The 19,083-nt window shown below is 43.7% G+C and overlaps 1 protein-coding gene across 14 annotated transcripts in view; it reads left to right on the forward strand.

Moving 5' to 3' along the window:
• LOC110087776 (WASH complex subunit 2A) overlaps positions 1–19,083 on the forward strand; it is a 64,158-nt gene that overhangs the window by 34,605 nt on the left and 10,470 nt on the right. For 8 of the 14 annotated variants that reach the window (XM_078390647.1, XM_078390648.1, XM_020809642.3 and 5 more), the window contains exons 19-24: positions 4,508–4,553; positions 5,170–5,298; positions 6,384–6,494; positions 11,151–11,276; positions 12,166–12,267; positions 13,568–13,690. In XM_078390647.1, coding sequence (XP_078246773.1) covers positions 4,508–4,553; positions 5,170–5,298; positions 6,384–6,494; positions 11,151–11,276; positions 12,166–12,267; positions 13,568–13,690 — 637 coding nt within the window. Of the gene's footprint in view, positions 1–4,507; positions 4,602–5,169; positions 5,299–6,383; positions 6,495–11,150; positions 11,277–12,165; positions 12,268–13,567; positions 13,691–19,083 lie in introns of all 14 variants that reach the window. The other 6 variants (XM_020809638.3, XM_020809641.3, XM_020809639.3 and 3 more) reach the window with 1 other exon arrangement.

Below are 19,083 nucleotides of genomic sequence, written 5' to 3' on the forward strand. Positions count from 1 at the left end.
GGAATGGGTTGACAGTTTGTTTGTATTGGGAGGCTACCATAGACTAGCTAGCTGACGTGTCTCTCATACAAGAAGAAGAAGCTGAGCATGTTGTTACATGAAACAGGTGAACTTTTCGGCTGGATCAACTGTGTCAAGTGTGGGAAAAGGCCAGCAAAGGATGCCCGTCAGCAAAAGGGCTTTTTGCTGCTGCAGCATTATAGACTGCTCCCCCCGCCTTTGATTTATTTATTCATTTGAAATATGTCCAGTAGATATACCACCTTTCTCTTCAAGAGGACCCAGGGTGCTTAGAACATTAAAAATAAACAACAGTATAAAAACTGGCGAGGGGGAAAGCAAACAAGAAGCAAAGCAGAACAAGCAAATGGGCAGGCAAGCAAAAAATTCTTAGGTAGCCAGTCACTAAGAGAATGCCTGCCTGAAGAGAAAAGGCTTTGCCGGTTTGTAGAAAGATGCTAAAGAGGTGGAACAGCCTGACCTCCTGTGGAAGGGAGTTCCACAGCTTGGAAGCGGTGGTGAAGAAAGCCTTCGTGTCCTCACGAAGTGCACCCGTGAGGGTGGTGAGACAAAGAGGAGGGGCTTCTCCAGGTTAACATAGGTCTCACGTAGCTTGGATCCAACTCATTTAGGATTTGTTAAATCAAAACTAACAATTTGAATTGTGAATGAAAATGGACTGGCAGCCACTCGAGCTGTTGCAATGGGAGTTATGTAATTCCTGTAACCAGCTCAGGCTAGCAATCTGGCTGGAGCATTTTGGATCTGCTGAAATTCCCAAACATTTTCTAAAACAATTCCATGTGATCCAGAGGGGATGTAACTTAAGTCATGTGTCACTGTGACCAGGTTAGACATCTCCAGAAATGGGTGGTTTTAACTTGCAAGTACACTCCTAGCCACTGAGACCTGAACATCCAGGCACACTCCTACCCAAACTGTGGATCTGTGTTTTCAGGGGGAGCATAAAAGGTTTAGACCCTATTCCTTGATCTGTCCTTCGAATGACTAGGAGCACCTCTGTCTTGTCTGGATTAAGCTTCAGTTTATTCTCCTAGCATCATCTAGGGCCCTCCAGGAAGGACCAGAGCCACTGTAGAACAATGCCTCCCCATCCTTAGAGAGATGGTCCAGAAGGACACCATCGTCGATAGATCCATTCCTTCATTACTGACATGAAACACTGATTAAGAATCAAAACACCTTCCTTGGAATTAGATGGAAAAGTGAGAGAGTTTGGTATCATCTGAGTATCGATGACTCCAAACCTGAAACCTTGAACAGCCTTTCCCAGTGGTTTCATGTGTATGTTAAATAGCATGGGAGACAAAACAGAACCCTAAGGGACTCCACATGGTGTTGAACAAGAAAATCCTAGCACCACCTTCTGAGTTTTCCCCTACATGAAGGACTGGAGCAACTGTGGATCAATGCCTCCAGGAACCACCCACCATGATTGATAGGTCCCTTCCTTTTTCCTCTGTTTCTGTGGTGTCTTTGTTCATTTCCCTAAGGCTCGACAATGAGTAATAGACAAGTTCACACCGACTGTATCTTCTTAGTGGCACCTTGTCCTCCAGGAACTGCAAGGACCTGTTAGTCAATAAAGACAGTCTTTTGCTCCAAGTCTCCCCTTCTTCCATTCTGCAACTTCTTGTAATGTGTATGGAGCTCAGCAAAGGTGACTCTTACAGCACACTGTCTCAGTTTAGCTGTGGTGCATCAAAAGTGAGACATCAGTCTTCTTTTTGGAACCATTCTGCTACCATGCAGATACTCAGTATAGTGGTAGTCAATAAAGTGATGGAAAAGGACTTAGAAGACCTTCATTTGAATCTCCTCTTGGCCATGACAATTTACTTGGGGGTGGGGAATGGACCTGGAGCTGATAAAACAACTTCAATATTTCACTTACCTTGAAAGCCGTATTAGGGTTGGTGTAAGTTAGTTCTGACCTGACAGCACATAACGCACAACACTACCACTATTATATGATCTAGTTGGTGCTCTGATGTATTTCAACAGGGAGATAGCTCATCCCAAGACCTGAGAGGGGAGCAGGTGAGAGAAGAGTTGTGATGACTTGTCTAAGCTTCAAGTGGTTAAGTTAGTTCCATCTAGAGCAAGTGACAGGACTATTACATAATGTTCCTGTTTATCTCTCAGAAAGGTACACAAAAAGGATATAAAAAGAAGTCAAGCACAAAAGTTGCTTGCAGGGCTACGCTAAACACAAAGGCACCAAAAGAAGAGCTATGTGTACCTCCCTATAGCATGTAATAGTGCTTACATGATAGCTGTTCATTTATTTATTCATTCATTCATTCAATCAATCAATCTTTATACTGCTCATCTAGCAAATTGCTACTCTGGGCAGTGTACAGCAAATTAAACATACATTATACAGTAGCGTACATTATAAAGCTACTGAGTTCTCAGTCCAGTAACGTTCCAGGTCACTTACCACCTGAAGTAATCTGGCTCACGCAGGGGACTCACTGGTCCAAGCAGGACATACATAGGTAGCAGAGCATCACAGTAAATTATTTCTTCCCAGGGCCTTTCAGAAGGGTCTGCTGTACGCCCTAACTGGAAGATCAGGAATTGTCAGGAGAGGAGTTGATCTCTAGGCTTATGTGTTTCCAGTAGTTGTAGAAGGCGTAGCTGTGTTAGTCTGTGCAAGCATTATAGGTAAAAATAAAAGAACAAATAAGACAAAAACATAGTGGCTCCTTAAAAACTAACTGTTCTATTTTTTTGATGTGAGGTTTTGTGGACAAGTCCACTTCATCAGGCATAGGAGAAAGAGATATAACATGGCACATATTTATACATGACATCTAAATATCAAAATACAGAGATTGTGGTGGGTTGGTAAGAAATTCACTGTGTTTAATACTGTGGTGATAGCATCTTTGATATACAGGTGTTACTCTGAAGCTTGTGTTGTGAAGGATGTGAGAACCTATAGTGCTTCCAGTAGACACTTTCCCTAAGTTTCTCACTAAATTTGGCTAACATACTTCGCTTCTTGGTGAACAAGGCAGGGAAGCAGGCTGTGTTGTCTTCACCCTGGAATGCAGACTATTTTCCCCCCAAGCATCTCTTAGACCACTACCATTTCCGGAATCATTTGGCAAAGTGGACTAATCAGGATAGGAATAAATTATTGCACTCACTCATCAACAGACTGAGTCATGAAATGCTACAAAATTCCAACATTTGATATATCCATTAGAGCCTTGTTGTCAGTAGTTATACCACCCAAAGGGGAATGGAAAATAAAGGTGGTTGGACAGATGAGTGAAAGCTGCTTTGTAAACTCATGAGATGTCCTCAGCATTTGTTCCAAACTCAGTTTTTATTAGAACGTCTTGTTTCTAGGTAGTGGAGATAGCATCAATAGACCCGAATTATGATCCTCCATAATTTCTGTCTACATGACTGTTTGCATTATCAATCCTCTGTAGCCAAACCTAAGCTCAATGAACCTTTCCAGTGATCCTTCTACTGATAATTGACATATAAAAGTAGATGGATGTTTTGAGATTAGTTTCTGTTTATCACATGCAGTTTACTGCATGTGTGCAGAAACTGGATTCAAGAGAAACTAGAAAAGCTGTCAATGGCAAACCATTGTTATAACAGCAGTTACAGATAATTCTTAATTTAAATAATTTGCTTAGCTAATAAATGTCTTGGGTAAATCGGAAGGAAGGAAGGAAGGAAGGAAGGAAGGAGGGAGGGAGGGAGGGAGGGAGAAGGAAGGAAGGAAGGTCGGTCGGTCGGTCGGTCGGTCGGTCGGTCGGTTTCTGTACTGTCCATTTAGCTGAATGCCACTCTGGCCAGTTTACAACATCAACAACTACAGCAACAACAATCAAAGCAATTATATTCATAAGTCGTAAAACAACATATCTACAACTTATGCAATAGAAATAATAAAACTTAAAAATACATGCTGCAACACAGTGAATAAAAAGTAAACATTTAAATTGGCAGTGATTTTATAGTACTTTGGCTGAAGCCACAGTTTAGGTAAGCTTTGTAGATGGGATATTTTGAAATGCCTGCCAAAATAGCCAGGTCTTAAGTTGTTACTTAAAGATACCCAGTGAAGGAGCCCGGTGAATAATGGGTAGTAACTGATTTGCTGATCTGTCCAATGAAGATGATATATGTAATCAATAAAGAATTCCACTAGTGTATCTATAGAGTTTTAACTATGATAAATTGAGGACCACACATGGTAAACAGAGGTAGGAAATTGCTTTCCTGGACTGTAGGTCCAAAAATGCCATGGAAAACATACATTTATTCCTCTGAGATTCCAGTGACAAGCATTTTAAGTTCCTAGCTGTCTACTATTGATGAAATTTACTGATAGGATTTGCAGGTTGCCTATTCGAAATGTACAGATAAGAGTGCATACTGGAACAACAATGCTAAAATTTGACAACTTTATTTAAGAGATTTGTTGGGTTTGTGTTTTTCTCTCTCACTGCAGTCCAAGAAAACCTCAGAAAGCTGCTCTCTTGTTTGATGATGAGGAGGTAAATGGAGACACACTTTTCAAGTTTCAACCATCCCACCTCCCTTCGGTAATGGTGCATGCAGACCAAATATGCAGTGCTCCAAACTATATTTTAACACTTTGTGTCAAGCTATCCTCCGGAAGTTTGTTGTTCTCTGTCTTTGAGCAATGAAAAAGAGGAATTCACACAGAATAGATATAGAGTTCATCAGTGAACTCACACATCATGGATTCTGCACCTGCCTAGGGCAATTTCTAGAATGTTCTAGAACTTTGTAGCTTTTTTCCTCCCCCCATGCTCCAGCACGCATGCTGAGCCAGTTCCTAATGGTTCTTCTTCAGTTCCCTCTCATTCACCATGCTAGTAGCAACTTGAGGGCTGTTCTTACAATGAGTTCTTCAAACTGATCATTGTAGCTTTATTTTTAATCAATACTCACCATTTAACATTTAGTTGTTCCCCTTCTATTCTCTTTGTTTCTCTTTCTTTAAAAAAACAAAACCCCATCATACTGTAGCTCCCCTTCTGTGGCTTTCATGGCCTTCTTTAAAAAATGTGTTGTCTGACTCCCTCTTTGCATTATTAAAAACAACAACCTTTCTAAGGTTCTCATGCTGTATTTCTTGGTCAACAGGTAGATTTTCTAGACACACCTCAGAAGAAACTGGTAGAAGAAAAAGCAGACTCTCTGAATGAACCTGGAATACTTCGTGGCTCTAATCTTGGTGGTGGAGATGTAGTAGAGCAGCAAAAGAAGGAGGAAGTGAGGAAAACTTATTTTTATGGCTTGATAAACTTATTTAAAAGGTACCTGTTCTGAGAGTAGTGCAGTCTTGTGGCCAGGTTGTTTGGACTAGGGCCCTAGAAGGCTTTGGGTCAAACTTCTATTAAGATAATTAATTTGTTCATCATCTTCTTTCAGCCAGATGCTACTTACCATTTACAGGCATTATTGCCCTGAATACACCTGTTGTTCTAGAATTTGGTAATTTTGAATATTAAAATAGACACAAAGCAGCAAACAAAAGCAAAGTACAGTGGCATGGATGAAGTCATTAGTCCCAACTAGAGTAGATCAGTTGAATCCATGGGATATTCACTCTGCATTAAGCTGTTCATTCAGTGGGTCTAATCTAGTTGGAACCACTAGATTTAGTCCACTAGCAATGTGCTACCTCATACAATACAACATTAAAACATAACACTAGAAAAATATTGTGCCAGTATATTTAAATTCTAGGAATGGGGCAACTACTGTGCACTCACTGTAACTCACAAGGGGCAAAATCTGTTGGTGTTGAATTTAATGCTATGACTGTGGCATGGAAAAAAAATCTGGTGGTTCTTCATGGTCTCTGTAAATTACACATTTGGGTTTTGGCACCTGTGCTGAATCTGTCCTCAGAAAATTCAGAATGTTAAGCCAGACGGCTATTTTCCCTCATAGTTTCTCCTCAGTTCTCTTCTGTCCAGAGTGTGGTCAACACCATCAGACAAAAGACTCTGAAGGTGAACTTCTCTCACTGCAAGTAGTATATAGTTTTGACCTTTGTTTATCTCCCTTTTCATTCTTTGTTCATCATTTCATTTCCCCCCCCCCGTCTCTCTCCCTCTCTCTCTCTTTCTCTCTCTCTCTCTTTACACACAGTTAGATGGCTGGTTCCTGCTAAAAATGTTACGCCCTTTCTAGTCCTCTGTTGTTTTCTGGGGGCAAAGGGCCACATAGTGATGGCCACAATAAAACCTGTTTTGTCTTGGAGAAGGCCATATTACTTAAAAGAGCTCCAGGATTTTGTTCAATGTGCCCTACAGCCAACTGATAACCCCTATTCATTTGTTTACTTTTAGGCTCCTTTGGACAAGAATAATAGAAGAAAGATTAAAAGTGTATTCAGTTTGTTTGATGAAGAAGAAAAGAATGAAGATATGGATGTTAATAAGAACACGCAGAAGGAAAAGGTAAATAATATGCATAGTAGGTCCAGAAAGTATCCTCAGTGAAGCTGATATCCTGCACTCTTGGCCACCTTGGCACATGGATTGGGAAGGGTTTGTATGCACTTTTGAAAAGATGTATTTTTTTTATTCTGAATCTAATTCACAATTCACAATTATTTCTGTTCCAGTTTTTAGTTTGGCATACACCTAGGTATTTGCTTGCAGACTCCCACTTCCCTGTAAAATAGTTAACTGATATATTTTTGTTGATAGCATCTTGGTAGTTACTTCACAGCTTGTTCTCTGAAGTTGATAGATTTAGTGCTGAATTTTAAAGAGAAGCTGGGATTTCATCTCTAAATATGTCACCAGGAGACCATAGTTGGCCATTCCATGAAGCTTGCTAATATGTTTACTTCTAGGCAACTCCCACTATGGATAGCATTTCAGAGCTGCAACAGGATACTAGTCTAATAGTAACTTAGTTGATCCCTAAATGTGCCCCATAGATATGAGGAAGAATGTGTGAATTTAGGACAATATGGCATACACCTGTAGTTTATTTTATGATATTTTGTTACCTGTTTTTTACCTTCCGGTTAGCTGAAACCAATATGTGATGTGTTCACAACATGAAAAGGACACATCAAGTGTCCCATGGTCTACAGCAGTGGTTCTTAACCTTTTTGAAAGAAACGCCCCCTTGAGCCATTGAGGAAGTTATCATCGCCCCCCTCCCCGCGGTGATGATATCTTATTTATTTATTTATTTATTTTATTTTATTTTATTTTTTAAAGACACTTAAATCCAATGACCCCTGAAAACACAATTAAATTCCAAGAAAATGAAATGCCCCCCAAAAAGTAACATTTAATGATTTAGTTGCAAGTGAATTTTAAGACGCAAAAAGAAATATAAAAAGGGCATAAAAACAAATGCAGGAACTAAAAATTTCAAGACTTTTGATGGTATTGGGATCTTGCTGGGCTACCGTGCTCCCCGCGACCCAGCCACCTCCCTACCGGAGCTGATGGACTTCGTCTCCGCGGCACTGTTGGGTTCCCCGAACCTTTTGGTGCTGGGGGATTTCAACGTGCATGCGGGGGCGGAGACCTCTGGTCCAGCTCTTGAGTTCTTGGAGACCATGGCCTTCTTGAACATGTCCCAACATGTCAACGGCCCCACTCACGTGGGGGGTCATACACTTGACCTGGTTTTTTCTACCAATGGAAGTGAGTGTGGTCCGATGGTGACTGACCTCGAGTCGGTACCCTTGTCATGGTCGGATCACCACCTAATAAAGTGTACCATTAAAATGGCTCTCCCCCCCCCCGCAGGGAGCAGGGATCTATTGTTATGGTCCGCCCTCGAAGGCTACTGGATCCTGTTGGATTCCAGGATGCCATGAGAGGTGTTACGGCTGACCTGGCTGGCGCTCCTGTCGAGGCTCTGGTAGATGGCTGGCTTGCCGCTGCGACTAGGGCTGCTGACACGATCGCACCTAAACGCCCTCTCCGCCGCAGAGATCGCCCGGCTCCCTGGTTTAACCGGGACCTCCGGGCGAGGAAGCGGGTCAGGAGACGGCTAGAGCGCAGATGGAGAAGGACCCCGACGGATTTTAATAAGATAGCTGTCAGGGTTGCTACTAACCTTTATCTAGCTAAGGTAAAGGCTGCTACTAGATCATACCTCGCTAACCGGATAAGCGAGGCGTCCAACCAGCAGGCGGAGTTATTCTGTATAGTACGCGACCTCTCCGGAGTTGGTCCGGGCGATGGGCCTCCCCTTAGTTTCTCGCCGGACCAATTTGCAGCATTTTTTAAATCAAAAGTGGAGGCCATCCGCCGGGACCTCTCTCCTTTTTTGAGTACAGTGAGTCGAGCTGAGATGTCCAGCGCTCCGTCTTGCCCGGTGATCTTGGACACCTTTCAGCCTGTTACGCCTGACACTGTCTCCAGGGCGCTTGATCGCTGTCGTGCCACCACCTCCTCTTTGGACCCTTGCCTGGCCTGGCTAATCAAGGCAGCCAGGCCGTTAACAACGGAGTGGGCCACGGTTATTATAAATGGGTCTCTCCTTGAGGGCAGATTTCCATCTGCCCTGAAGGAGACACTCATTAGGCCCATCAGGAAGAAACCTAGTTTGGCGGCAGACGAAATTGGCAATTACAGGCCCGTCGCCAATGTTTCCTTCCTTAGCAAGGTAGTCGAGAGGGTGGTGGCCGACCAGCTTCAGGCGCTCCTGGAAGAAACAGATGCCCTGGACCCATTCCAGTCGGGCTTCAGGCCCCGCCATGGCACAGAAACGGCTTTGGTCGCCCTGTGTGATGACCTACTGAGGGAGGCCGATAGGGGCAAAGTGTCCCTGCTGGTCCTCCTCGACATCTCAGCGGCCTTTGATACCATTGACCACGGTATCCTCCTGGGGAGGCTCTCCGAGCTGGGAATAGGTGGCCTGGCATTGTCCTGGCTCCGCTCCTTCTTGGAGGACCGTCCCCAGAGAGTTCAGCTTGGGGAGAGAGTCTCGGCCCCGTGGAGCCTCAATTGTGGGGTTCCACAGGGGTCGATTATCTCCCCAATGCTATTTAACATCTGTATGAGGCCGCTGGGTGGGGTCATCAGGAGGTGTGGGGCTTCGTGTCACCAGTACGCGGACGACACGCAGCTCTACATCTCCTTTTTGCCAACCGCAGGAGAAGCCGTCCTGTGCCTCCAGCGCTGCCTGGGGACTATACTGGAATGGATGCAGGAGAACGGACTTAGGCTGAACCCGGACAAGACGGAAGTATTGAGGGTGGGCCCCCCCACAGTCCGGGACTTGGGAAACTCCCTCTCTTTTGGGGGGGTGACCCTCCCTGCAAAGGATGGGGTACGCAGCTTGGGGATCCATCTGGACCCGGTGCTCTCCATGGAGTCACAGGTGGCGTCGGTGGTCCGCACCGCCTTTTTTCATCTCAGGCGGATAGCCCAGCTGCGGCCCTACCTGGAGGTGGGGGCGCTCACCACCTTAGTACACGCGCTCGTAATCTCGAGATTAGACCACTGTAATGCGCTCTACGTGGGGCTTCCTTTGAGGTTGCTGCGGAAATTACAGGTGGTGCAGAATGCGGCGGCCAGATTACTCAGTGGAGTGAAAAAATTCCAACATATTTCGCCCACTCTGGCCGCATTGCATTGGCTGCCCATCAAGTTCCGCATTGACTTCAAAGTGCTAATGCTTGCGTATAAAGCCCTAAACGGTTTAGGGCCTCGATATCTGGCGGAACGCCTTCTCCCACCAAGTTCTACCCGGGTCACACGGGCGAGCCAGGAGGTGAGGCTGAGGAGCCTAACGCCGAGGGAGGCCCGAAAAGAGAAAACAAGAAATAGGGCCTTCTCGGCGGTCGCTCCTCGCCTGTGGAATAATTTACCTCCTGGTATTCGCGGAGCTCCCTCGCTGGGCACTTTTAAGAATCTATTAAAGACCTGGATGTTTCGGCAGGCCTTCTCACCAGATTACCTCTGATCTTCTTATCTTTTATTGTTTTTTATTTTTATCTGTTCTGTAATTTGTTGTTTTATTTTTATTGTATTCTTCCCTGTTGTAAGCCGCCTAGAGTAGTCCTTTGCAACTAGATAGGCGGGATATAAATAAAATAAATAAATAAAAAGTCTGAAACTAAATTAAAATTGGAAGAAAATATATATTCATGCACACTGTAAAAAGGCTCCAGCCATCTTCATAGGTTTGACTTGCTCCAGCGCCCCCTACCGCCCCCCTTCTGCTCCAGTGCCCCCCCTTTTTGTTCTACTGCCCCCCTGAAAAATGAAATCGCCCCCTGGGGGGCATTATCGCCCACGTTAAGAACCACTGGTCTACAGCATAGGCCTGATATCACAGTATCATCCAATACTTTGAGGAGATTGACATAAATCCTTTGTAGCTAGCAGCTTTGAAATGTGAAATTCTTTTCTTAATGGGGATGGAACATACAGATCTTCTCACTTAGTAGAAAGGACAGAGTGAATTCTGCAGAGCAGCAAGAATCAGAATAGCCAGCAGTGGAAGAATCTGATTCTGAGCTTCGTGGTGCAGTGGTTAAACTGCTGTACTGCAGCCAAAACTGTGTTCATGACCTGGGGTTCAATCCCTGGTAGCGGCTCGAGGTTGACTCAGCCTTCTATCCTTCCGAGGTCGGTAAAATGAGTACCCAGCTTGCTGGGGGGAGCAATGTATAGCCTGCATAATTAACTTGTAAACCGCCCAGAGAGTGCTTGAAGTGCTATGGGGCGGTATATAAGCAGCACGCTTTTTGCTTTAGGCAGCAGAAGCAGCTGTTTCCCCTCTCCAGGACAAAACCAAAGCTAGCAGCAGGAACGGGATACAAGATGTTTCAGAGAGCATGGGGGTAGGCATGTGGGAAGGCTTCCACATTTAGAGGTATGAGTGGTTTAGAAGTATTAGAAGTGTTGTGCCTGTGCACAACAAAGATGCAGAAAAACAGCATTTAATTTATTTGAGGGTTCTTGCTAGTTGCACTAGCTCAAAAAGTGCAAGAGAACTTTAGAGAGAAAGGCAGGAGAGTGTTGATGTGTGTAGACCTGATTTTAGTTATCTGGTTAAATTAGCAGAAGATCAGTTTGTTCCGTGATGTCTTCCAGATATCAAGAATCTCTTGAAACTTACTTCTTTTGCAGTCCCCAGTAGGAAGTGTTCGTTCCAAAAGCACAGGTGTCTTTCAGGACGAAGAACTTCTTTTCAGTCGTAAGCTACAGAAGGACAATGATCCTGATGTGGATCTTTTTGCCCATGACAAAAAAGAGGTCAGTCAGTTTAATATAATTTTGTAATGTTTGCCTTAAAATGAGTTCTCACTGTGAAATTGATTTCATAGTACTTAACTAGAAATCATCTGACTCTGTGTGATTGTGATATAGAAACTTTGGAAAACATTGTCCAAGGGCTAGTTGTTACGTTTAAAGAATTTTCACTCCATATTTTAAAATTGCCTAGAAATATATGTGTTTCTGTTTCATTGCCACAACAAAATGCCAGCACGTGCTTTTTCAGTAAAAAAGAAGTCTTTAAGAGGAAGCTGACTTTAATTATGCATTCAGTTAAAAGAAAGAAAAATAGCAGACAATATCTCAATTGAATGCAGTGCAGTAAAATTCTCTCCACCTATCTATGACAGAACATTCATTAGAGCCTAGCTGTGAGGCTTAGAGGTGTATATTTAGAAAATGCCTTTGTCTTATATTGGTGTACACTAAGCCAGAATCTCAGCAAGAGAACACACAAAGTATGTCCAGAGTCACAGCAACCTGCTACTAGTATCTTAATTTTAGAGCACAAGGAACTGTGGTCTAGGACAGTGGTTCTTAACCTTTGTTACTCGGATGTTTTTGAACTGCAACTCCCAGAAACCCCAGCCAGCACAGTTGGTGGTGAAGGCTTCTGGGAGTTGCAGTCCAAAACTCCTGAGTAACCCAAGGTTAAGAACCACTGGTCTAGGACACTGGTTCTTAACCTTGGGTTACTCAGAAGTTTTGGACTGCAACTCCCAGAAGCCTTCACCACCAACTGTGCTGGCTGGGGTTTCTGGGAGTTGCAGTTCAAAAACATCCGAGTAACAAAGGTCAAGAACCACTGGTCTAGGAGATTGGTGACTCTGATTTGTTTCACTCCATGGTTTTGTTTTTTTAATTTCAGGATCCAAAGCCCAGGGTAAAATCATTGTCTGAACAAGGGCTCTTTGGCGCTGATGATGATGGTGATGATAATCTCTTCAGCTCGTCTAAAGCAAAGTCCTTGGTATTTAACGTTTTACTAATTTGAACAGTAACATAAAGGATATAAAGTATGCTTATTGCACTTAAACGTTCTCACAGGAATTTTTTTCTTTTTAAAAAAGTCCTTTCTCCAATTAATTTTGTAATTGGAATAGTATAACCTTAAATTTTGTAATTGGAATAATATAATAAAATTGGCAAATGCAATGTTTATACTTCATGGAAATGATGTACCATATTTTTCCATGTATTATACGCCCCCATGTATAAGACACCCCCACCCCCACTTTTCTAACCCAGAATTACTTTCTTCGGAAGAAAGTGGAGGGGGGAAAGCAGGAATCATCAAAGCAATTCATCAAAGCTATTCCTGCTTTTCCCCTTCACTTTCTTTGGAAGAAAGTGGAGGGGAAAGCACTTTCCTCGCTAGAAAGTGCTTTCTTGCAAGGAAAGTAGAGGGGGAAAGCACTTTCTTGTGAGGAAAGTAGAGGGGGAAAGCAGGAATCATCAAAATGCTTTGATTCCTGCTTTCCCCCTCCATTTTCTAGCGAGGAAAGTGCTTTTCCCCCCTCCACTTTCTTCAATTTTAATTTTAGCAAGATTAGTTTTACTTGTGGCTGCAAGATCAGGTTTATGCTGGCAAGGGGTTGCCATTGGCTATCTTGTCTTACATCTTTGGATTCAGTATAAAAGCTAAAGCATTCTGCTCAGGTACAGTGGCGCCTCGCTTTATGATTGCCCCGCATTACAACAAAACCGCATTACGACGATCTTTTTGCGATCGCAAAACGATGGTCTAAATGTTTTTTTTCGCTTTGCGATGATCGGTTCCCTGCTTCGGGAACCAATTCTTCGCAAAACAACAATTTTAAAACAGCTAATAGGCGGTTTCAAAATGGTTGCCGAGTAAACAAAATGGCTCCCCGCTGTTTTCTGGGACAGATTCCTTGCAAGACAGGCAGCGAAAACTGCTGCCCTATGGAGGATCTTCGCTGGACGGTGAGTTTTGACCCCGTTGGAACGCTTTGAAGGGGTTTCAATGCATTTCAATTGGGTTTTTTTCACTTTACGATGTTTTCGCTTAACGGTGATTTTCCTGGAATAGATTATCGCTGTTAAGCGAGGCACCACTGTACAAGCAATTCTGCATTGAACAGATGAAGAAAAATACCAAACCAATTCGTTTCAAATAGGGGGAAAAAGGTCAGTCTGGTTCTTCAGAGCAACTAATAGGTGACAGAAAGTTAAACCTAGATGAAATAACAGCTTCCTACATCAATATGTCATGAATGCTTGCTCACTTACATCAATTTTTTTTGAAGGTCGTAGAAAAGGAAACAATTAAGAAGGCCAGCACTATTTCTTCTTTCAAGGAAGACAATAAGATTTCAGAAAATCATCAGAAAGTCAAACGAGAAGATGACTCACGCTTGGAGGCCACGGAGGTTTGTATATATCAGTATTGGAGGACAAGTTAAATATATTGAATTACACATCCCAACATAAGAAAATTGTGTGGATATGGAGTAACTGAACATGTTTGTAAGACTCCGGGAGTTTTCTCTTCTTATGCTATCTCCTGGAGTACCCCACTTACCATTTACCAAGCTGTTGATGTCTTGTGAAAAAGGCCTTTCAATTGTAAACAGCTTCAGAAAGTTCTAGAACTTCAGACCTAATAGAATTCTCTCTGCTAATAAGAGATAGCCAATGTGTATGTCTAGCTTCTTCCCTAATGCTGTTTCCTCAGTTTTGTACTGTCCACTGTACAAGCAGCATCAAAGGAGAGAACCCCAAAGCTTCTTTTTTTCCCCCATGGGAGAAATATTCTATTTGTAAATAGAGGGAGCCCCACCCCACCAGTACAATGCATGAGCCATCAGGACTCCTGCTGTCTTCTTAGTTGTTGTTTTTAAAATCTCCTACAAGTGTTTGCAGCACATTAGAGCTTGTTTTCACTTTTGCTGAGTGTTTTCTCCATTTCAAAATCCTATCTGCCTTCGTTCTTCAGTTTAATCGCAATTTTCCTCTCTCTGTGATAATAGATTTTTTAAAAATATATTGTTATGACTTTTAAAGCCTTTTCTAAGGAAGGTGTTCAATGTGGAGCTAAACTTTCACAAACAGAAGAGTATTCCAAGGGCCTTTTTTGCTCAGAAGAGGTACACATAGTGGAAAAAAGCCACAATGGCCAACATCTCTCAAAACTAGCCCTTAAACACTGACAACTTGTACTCAAGATGTCTTGTGAAAAAGGCTTTTAATCCTCCAAACAAGCAGCCCAGACTTGTCCATCCATGGAACAATTCTGCATGCAACTATCCATCAGCATCCCCTGTCATCTAATCATTGAAGTCAGTCAATACCTCAACACAACATTGGTAGGAGAGCATACTCCGAGGAGAGACAAAGCTTATAATCTCCCTCCATCTAAGACAAACAAAAAGTCCAAGGACATAGTGGAAGACAATTGGTTTTCTATTACAAATTCTTTTTGTCATATTTTGGTTGGCCATAGTCAGTAGACTACTCCACTATCTGCTCACTTAGTGTTGAGCCTTGCACCTTTCCTCTTTCCACTGCCATTCCTGTTCTTGATATTGGTTTGCTTATGGATCCACTTAGCATTACTGTGCTTGCCCACAGGATCACATGCCTACAGGTCTCAGTCTGGATCCTCTTTGCAACACCATAGATTTACTCTTCTTCAACATACTTTTGAGATTACTCCTTCTTATGTTGTGCTGATAGGTATAAGAGCAACTGACTGTTCACTTGCCACCGCCATTGAGCGGTGAACTGACTGTTCCCTTGCCACCGCCATTGAGTTGTTGGTAGGCACATTCACTTCACAACTGAATACCTTGATGAAGATCCTTCTGAGATTGGCAGTAGCCTTCCTTTCAACAGTTGCTGGTGTTGATCTCCTGCAGAGGATCCTCATGGCCCCCTACATGCTTGCCTTTACTCCATTATTATTGTTAACAGTGATGGATTTTTGCAGTGTCCAACACTGTCCCTCTTAAGAATCGAGAAATCTTTCTCTTCAGAGGGAAGTTTTCTTTCCTTTTGAAGGGAAAGAAGTTTTTCTTCGTGGCCTCTGTGAATCACACCCTGGTGATCCGCACCTGTGCAGAGCCAAATCGGAAAGTTCTAGAGCTTCTGCAGCTACCAAAAACACATTAGAATAAGGCCCCTATCCCCTTGTATAAGTACCTTGGTGCCAAGGCTCCCCTTTTGAGTTTCTTTCAACCACCGCATTGAGAGCCTCATAGTTCTGCTTCTGTGAGTAAAAGAGAGAGTTTATTCTTGATTCCTTCCTGTTGTCAATCTTTTGTCCTTTAAACTTTTAGTTCAAATTCCATTATCATCAGAGATTTTTTTCTGCTTTGCTTGGCCTCCGGCTGCAGCACCCCTCCCCAATCATTGTTTTTTCTCCTCAAATTATTTTCTCCTATTCATGGCCCCTTTGGGCCCGTTTAAATACTGCGTGGTCTGTGATAACAAAATACCACTCTCCGACGGCCACGCCAAGTGTCTTTTTTGCTTGGGAGAGGCACACCAGACATCCTCCTGCCAGCATTGTAAGAACTTCAAGCGCTGAGTCCTTCGTTCTTGCTTATCCAGATTAAAAGATTAAAACTCCATCTTTGGGAACAATCCCCTCAACCAACCAAAATAGCCCAACCTCCTTGTAAGGCCACCTCACAAACCAAAGCAATGGAGAAGGCTCTTTCTGAAGCCTCAAAACGACATCCATCGACCACACCATCCCACTCTGACGTTCCATCCATTTTGTCTAAATCTTCAAAAACCCATAAATCGAAGGACTCAATACGAAATCTTCGATATCGAAGTCCTCCACCAAATGACAAATGTCTACCGAAGCCTCTTCAGTTCTGGAGCCTTCTCTGCCTAAAAGACCAAAACAGCATAAATCTAAAGCTGCAGTAATTTCTCAGCAGCGTCAACAAACCACCGAATCAATCTCTCTTGATTCGCCTTCTGACGATGATGGAATCCCCTCTCATCAACCCTGCTCCCAGTCACCGGAATGGGATGACAGAGTCAGTTGATTAACATCTTCTCCTCCCAGTCCTCAATAGTCTGTTTTTTCGAGCAACCCTTCTGTAGTTGCTTCACCTGACAGGGTCGACTCCAAACAACAAATAGAGACCATAGCTTATTCGGTAACATCTGATCGTCCATCACAACCTCCTCAGAGATATTGGCCCCAACAGTCCCTGGAGCCATCTATTTCATCACGTGTGACTCAGACCCGCGTTCAGCACTCGAACCAGGTTGCCATTTGCCCTGACCAGTGCTCGACTGGACAAACCACAACCGCCGATCAGCCAGTTGCTCTATCCAACTCGGCCATACCTTCTCATGGCAGGCCTCGATCTCAACAGCCATCGGTGTCGAAATGGCCCTATTATCACCATGACCCACATCAACTCCAACTTGCTCCCTACCTGGCACCTAAAAGACCCAGGATGGTTGAGCAATTTTCTTCTACATGCAAGGCTTTTACAGCTCCAGCCTCCCAATATTTTCACGCTAATCCAGACAAGGGAAATTATTCCTCTTGCTCTCATAGGCTGGGGAGCTCACTGCAAATCTCTCAAAATCCACACCAAGTGGTCTTCCAGAGAGAAATCGCTTCACATCAACAAATTAGAGCTGTTGGCTGTTAGAAAAGTTGCAAAGCTGTCAGAAATCTCGCTGACTAGATGGTACACATTGCCACCAACAGCACCACAGAGATGTACTATATTCTGAAACAAGGTGGCACCCAATCTCCAAGTCTCCTCTATTTAGCATTCAACCTCTGGGAGTGGTGCCTAGCACATCATATCTGTCTCATGGCTTTACACATTGCCAGCCACGACAATGACTTGGCCGATCTACTCAGCCGCACAAACTCTCAAGCTCACAGATGGGATTTAGACCAATCAGTTTTTCTTCGCCTACGCAAACAATGGGGCAAACCAACTCTCAACCTCTTCGCCTCCAGTGTGAATTGGAAGTGCAAACAATACTGCTCCTGAGCCGGCATTGGCAAACACTCCCAAGGAGATGCATTCATCAGCCAATGGCCCAAGACCCTCATTTACCTTTTTTTGCCATTCCCGCTTCTCCACAAGGTTGTGGTTCGCCTGCAACAAGACAAACCCGATGCCATCGATATAGCCCCTTGGTGGCTGAGACAACCCTCATTTCCAGTCCTTCACAATCTCTCATCAGACATTCACCACCTGCCTCACCTGCCCACCTTCTCACGCAGAACAATGCCCAAGTACTCTACCCAGACTTACCTGTTCTGCACCTGGCAGCGTGGAGAATTCCGCCTCGCTAATGAACATCCTCCATCAATCAAAGAAGCCCTCCACTAGAAAGGCTTACCTGTATAAATGGAACAGATTCAAATCTTTCACTGAAGCTTCTTCATTGCCTTCTATAAATCCATCACTTGCTACTGTTCTACGTTTTTTGCTTTATCTCAAGTCTAGTGGCCTTTCCCTCTCTTCCTTGAGAGTTTACCTCTTTGCCATAGTTTCTTATCAGCCCCCTAACTATCCGGCAGCTGATTTCTTCAAGCATCCAACATTGAAATGTTTTCTTAAAGGTGTATTTCTGGACCTCTGTGATTCACACATCCCACCCGTCCTCCCCACTGTCACACCATTCTGCTTCATGTACCAGCGGTTGACACAACTGAAAGGGGAGCCTTGGTGCCAAGGTACTTACATGAGCGGGGAGAGGCCTTATTCTAATGTGTTTTTTGCTACCGCAGAAGCTCTAGAACCTTCTGATGAGGGTCCACGCAGGTACGGATCACCCGGGGTGTGAATCACAGAGGTCCACTCGAAGAAATACAATTGCAGGTGGGTAACCTGTCAATCTTAGTCATGCTAAACTGGATTGCTTGAGGTGTGGTCTGGTTTCCTAAGCTGAACCCACCCCATCCTGGAATGTGAATGCAAAGATTGCACCACACACCTCTTTGCACCCTTATCAACCCCTAAGTGACCCTATTTAGCTTGATCCAGCCAGCTTCAGTTTGGTTGTCTAGTCAAGCACTTAAAAGTATACCTTGTAGCAATTTCTGACTACTTCCCATCCCCTACTGGATAGTTGTGGTTTCTCTCTCTGCAAATAGAAACCTTCTTGAAAGGTTTTCTACCACTACACCCTGGTACTGTTCATCTCCCCTCTTTCAGCTTCCAGGGAGGTCCTTTAAATCGTACACATTGCAACCTCCACATATTAGACTTCAGAACAGCCTTTCTAGTAGCCATCAGTGCCACCCATAAAACCAGTGAACCTGCTGCCCTGTGTTGTGATCCTTGCTTTCACCAATTCCATGAAGACATTATCTCACTAAGATCAGGTGGTCTCCTTTTGTATCAACTAGCCCATTGTTTTACCACTATTCTACACCTCCTCAACTTCTCCTGAGGGAGCACCCCTTCATTCTCCAGAAGTATGCAGAGCCCTCACTGTCTATGTCCTGAAAGAGAAACACTTCCGCACATCTTGCAGACTTTTTCTTTGTGATGCTGAGCTGAAAAAATTGATACTCAATTTCAGCATGTTGAGACAGTCAAATTGGACCATGGTTGTGGATCATGGTCCACAAGCACATTTGCAACCTCCAAGGCTGTCCCCCAGATCTGCTCCTCAAGGACATGTACATGTCACCTACATGGGCTCAAGCCGTCCATGTTCATCTGCCATTACTGCCTCGACTCTTTTACTAGAAGGCAAGCAGTCTTTGGCCATCCTATACTCACCTCTTCTACTCAATTATACAAGCAGCCTCCTCCTGGTGAGT

This window comes from Pogona vitticeps, chromosome 3 (genome assembly GCF_051106095.1).
Source record: "Pogona vitticeps strain Pit_001003342236 chromosome 3, PviZW2.1, whole genome shotgun sequence".
NCBI classification, from domain to species: domain Eukaryota; kingdom Metazoa; phylum Chordata; class Lepidosauria; order Squamata; family Agamidae; genus Pogona; species Pogona vitticeps.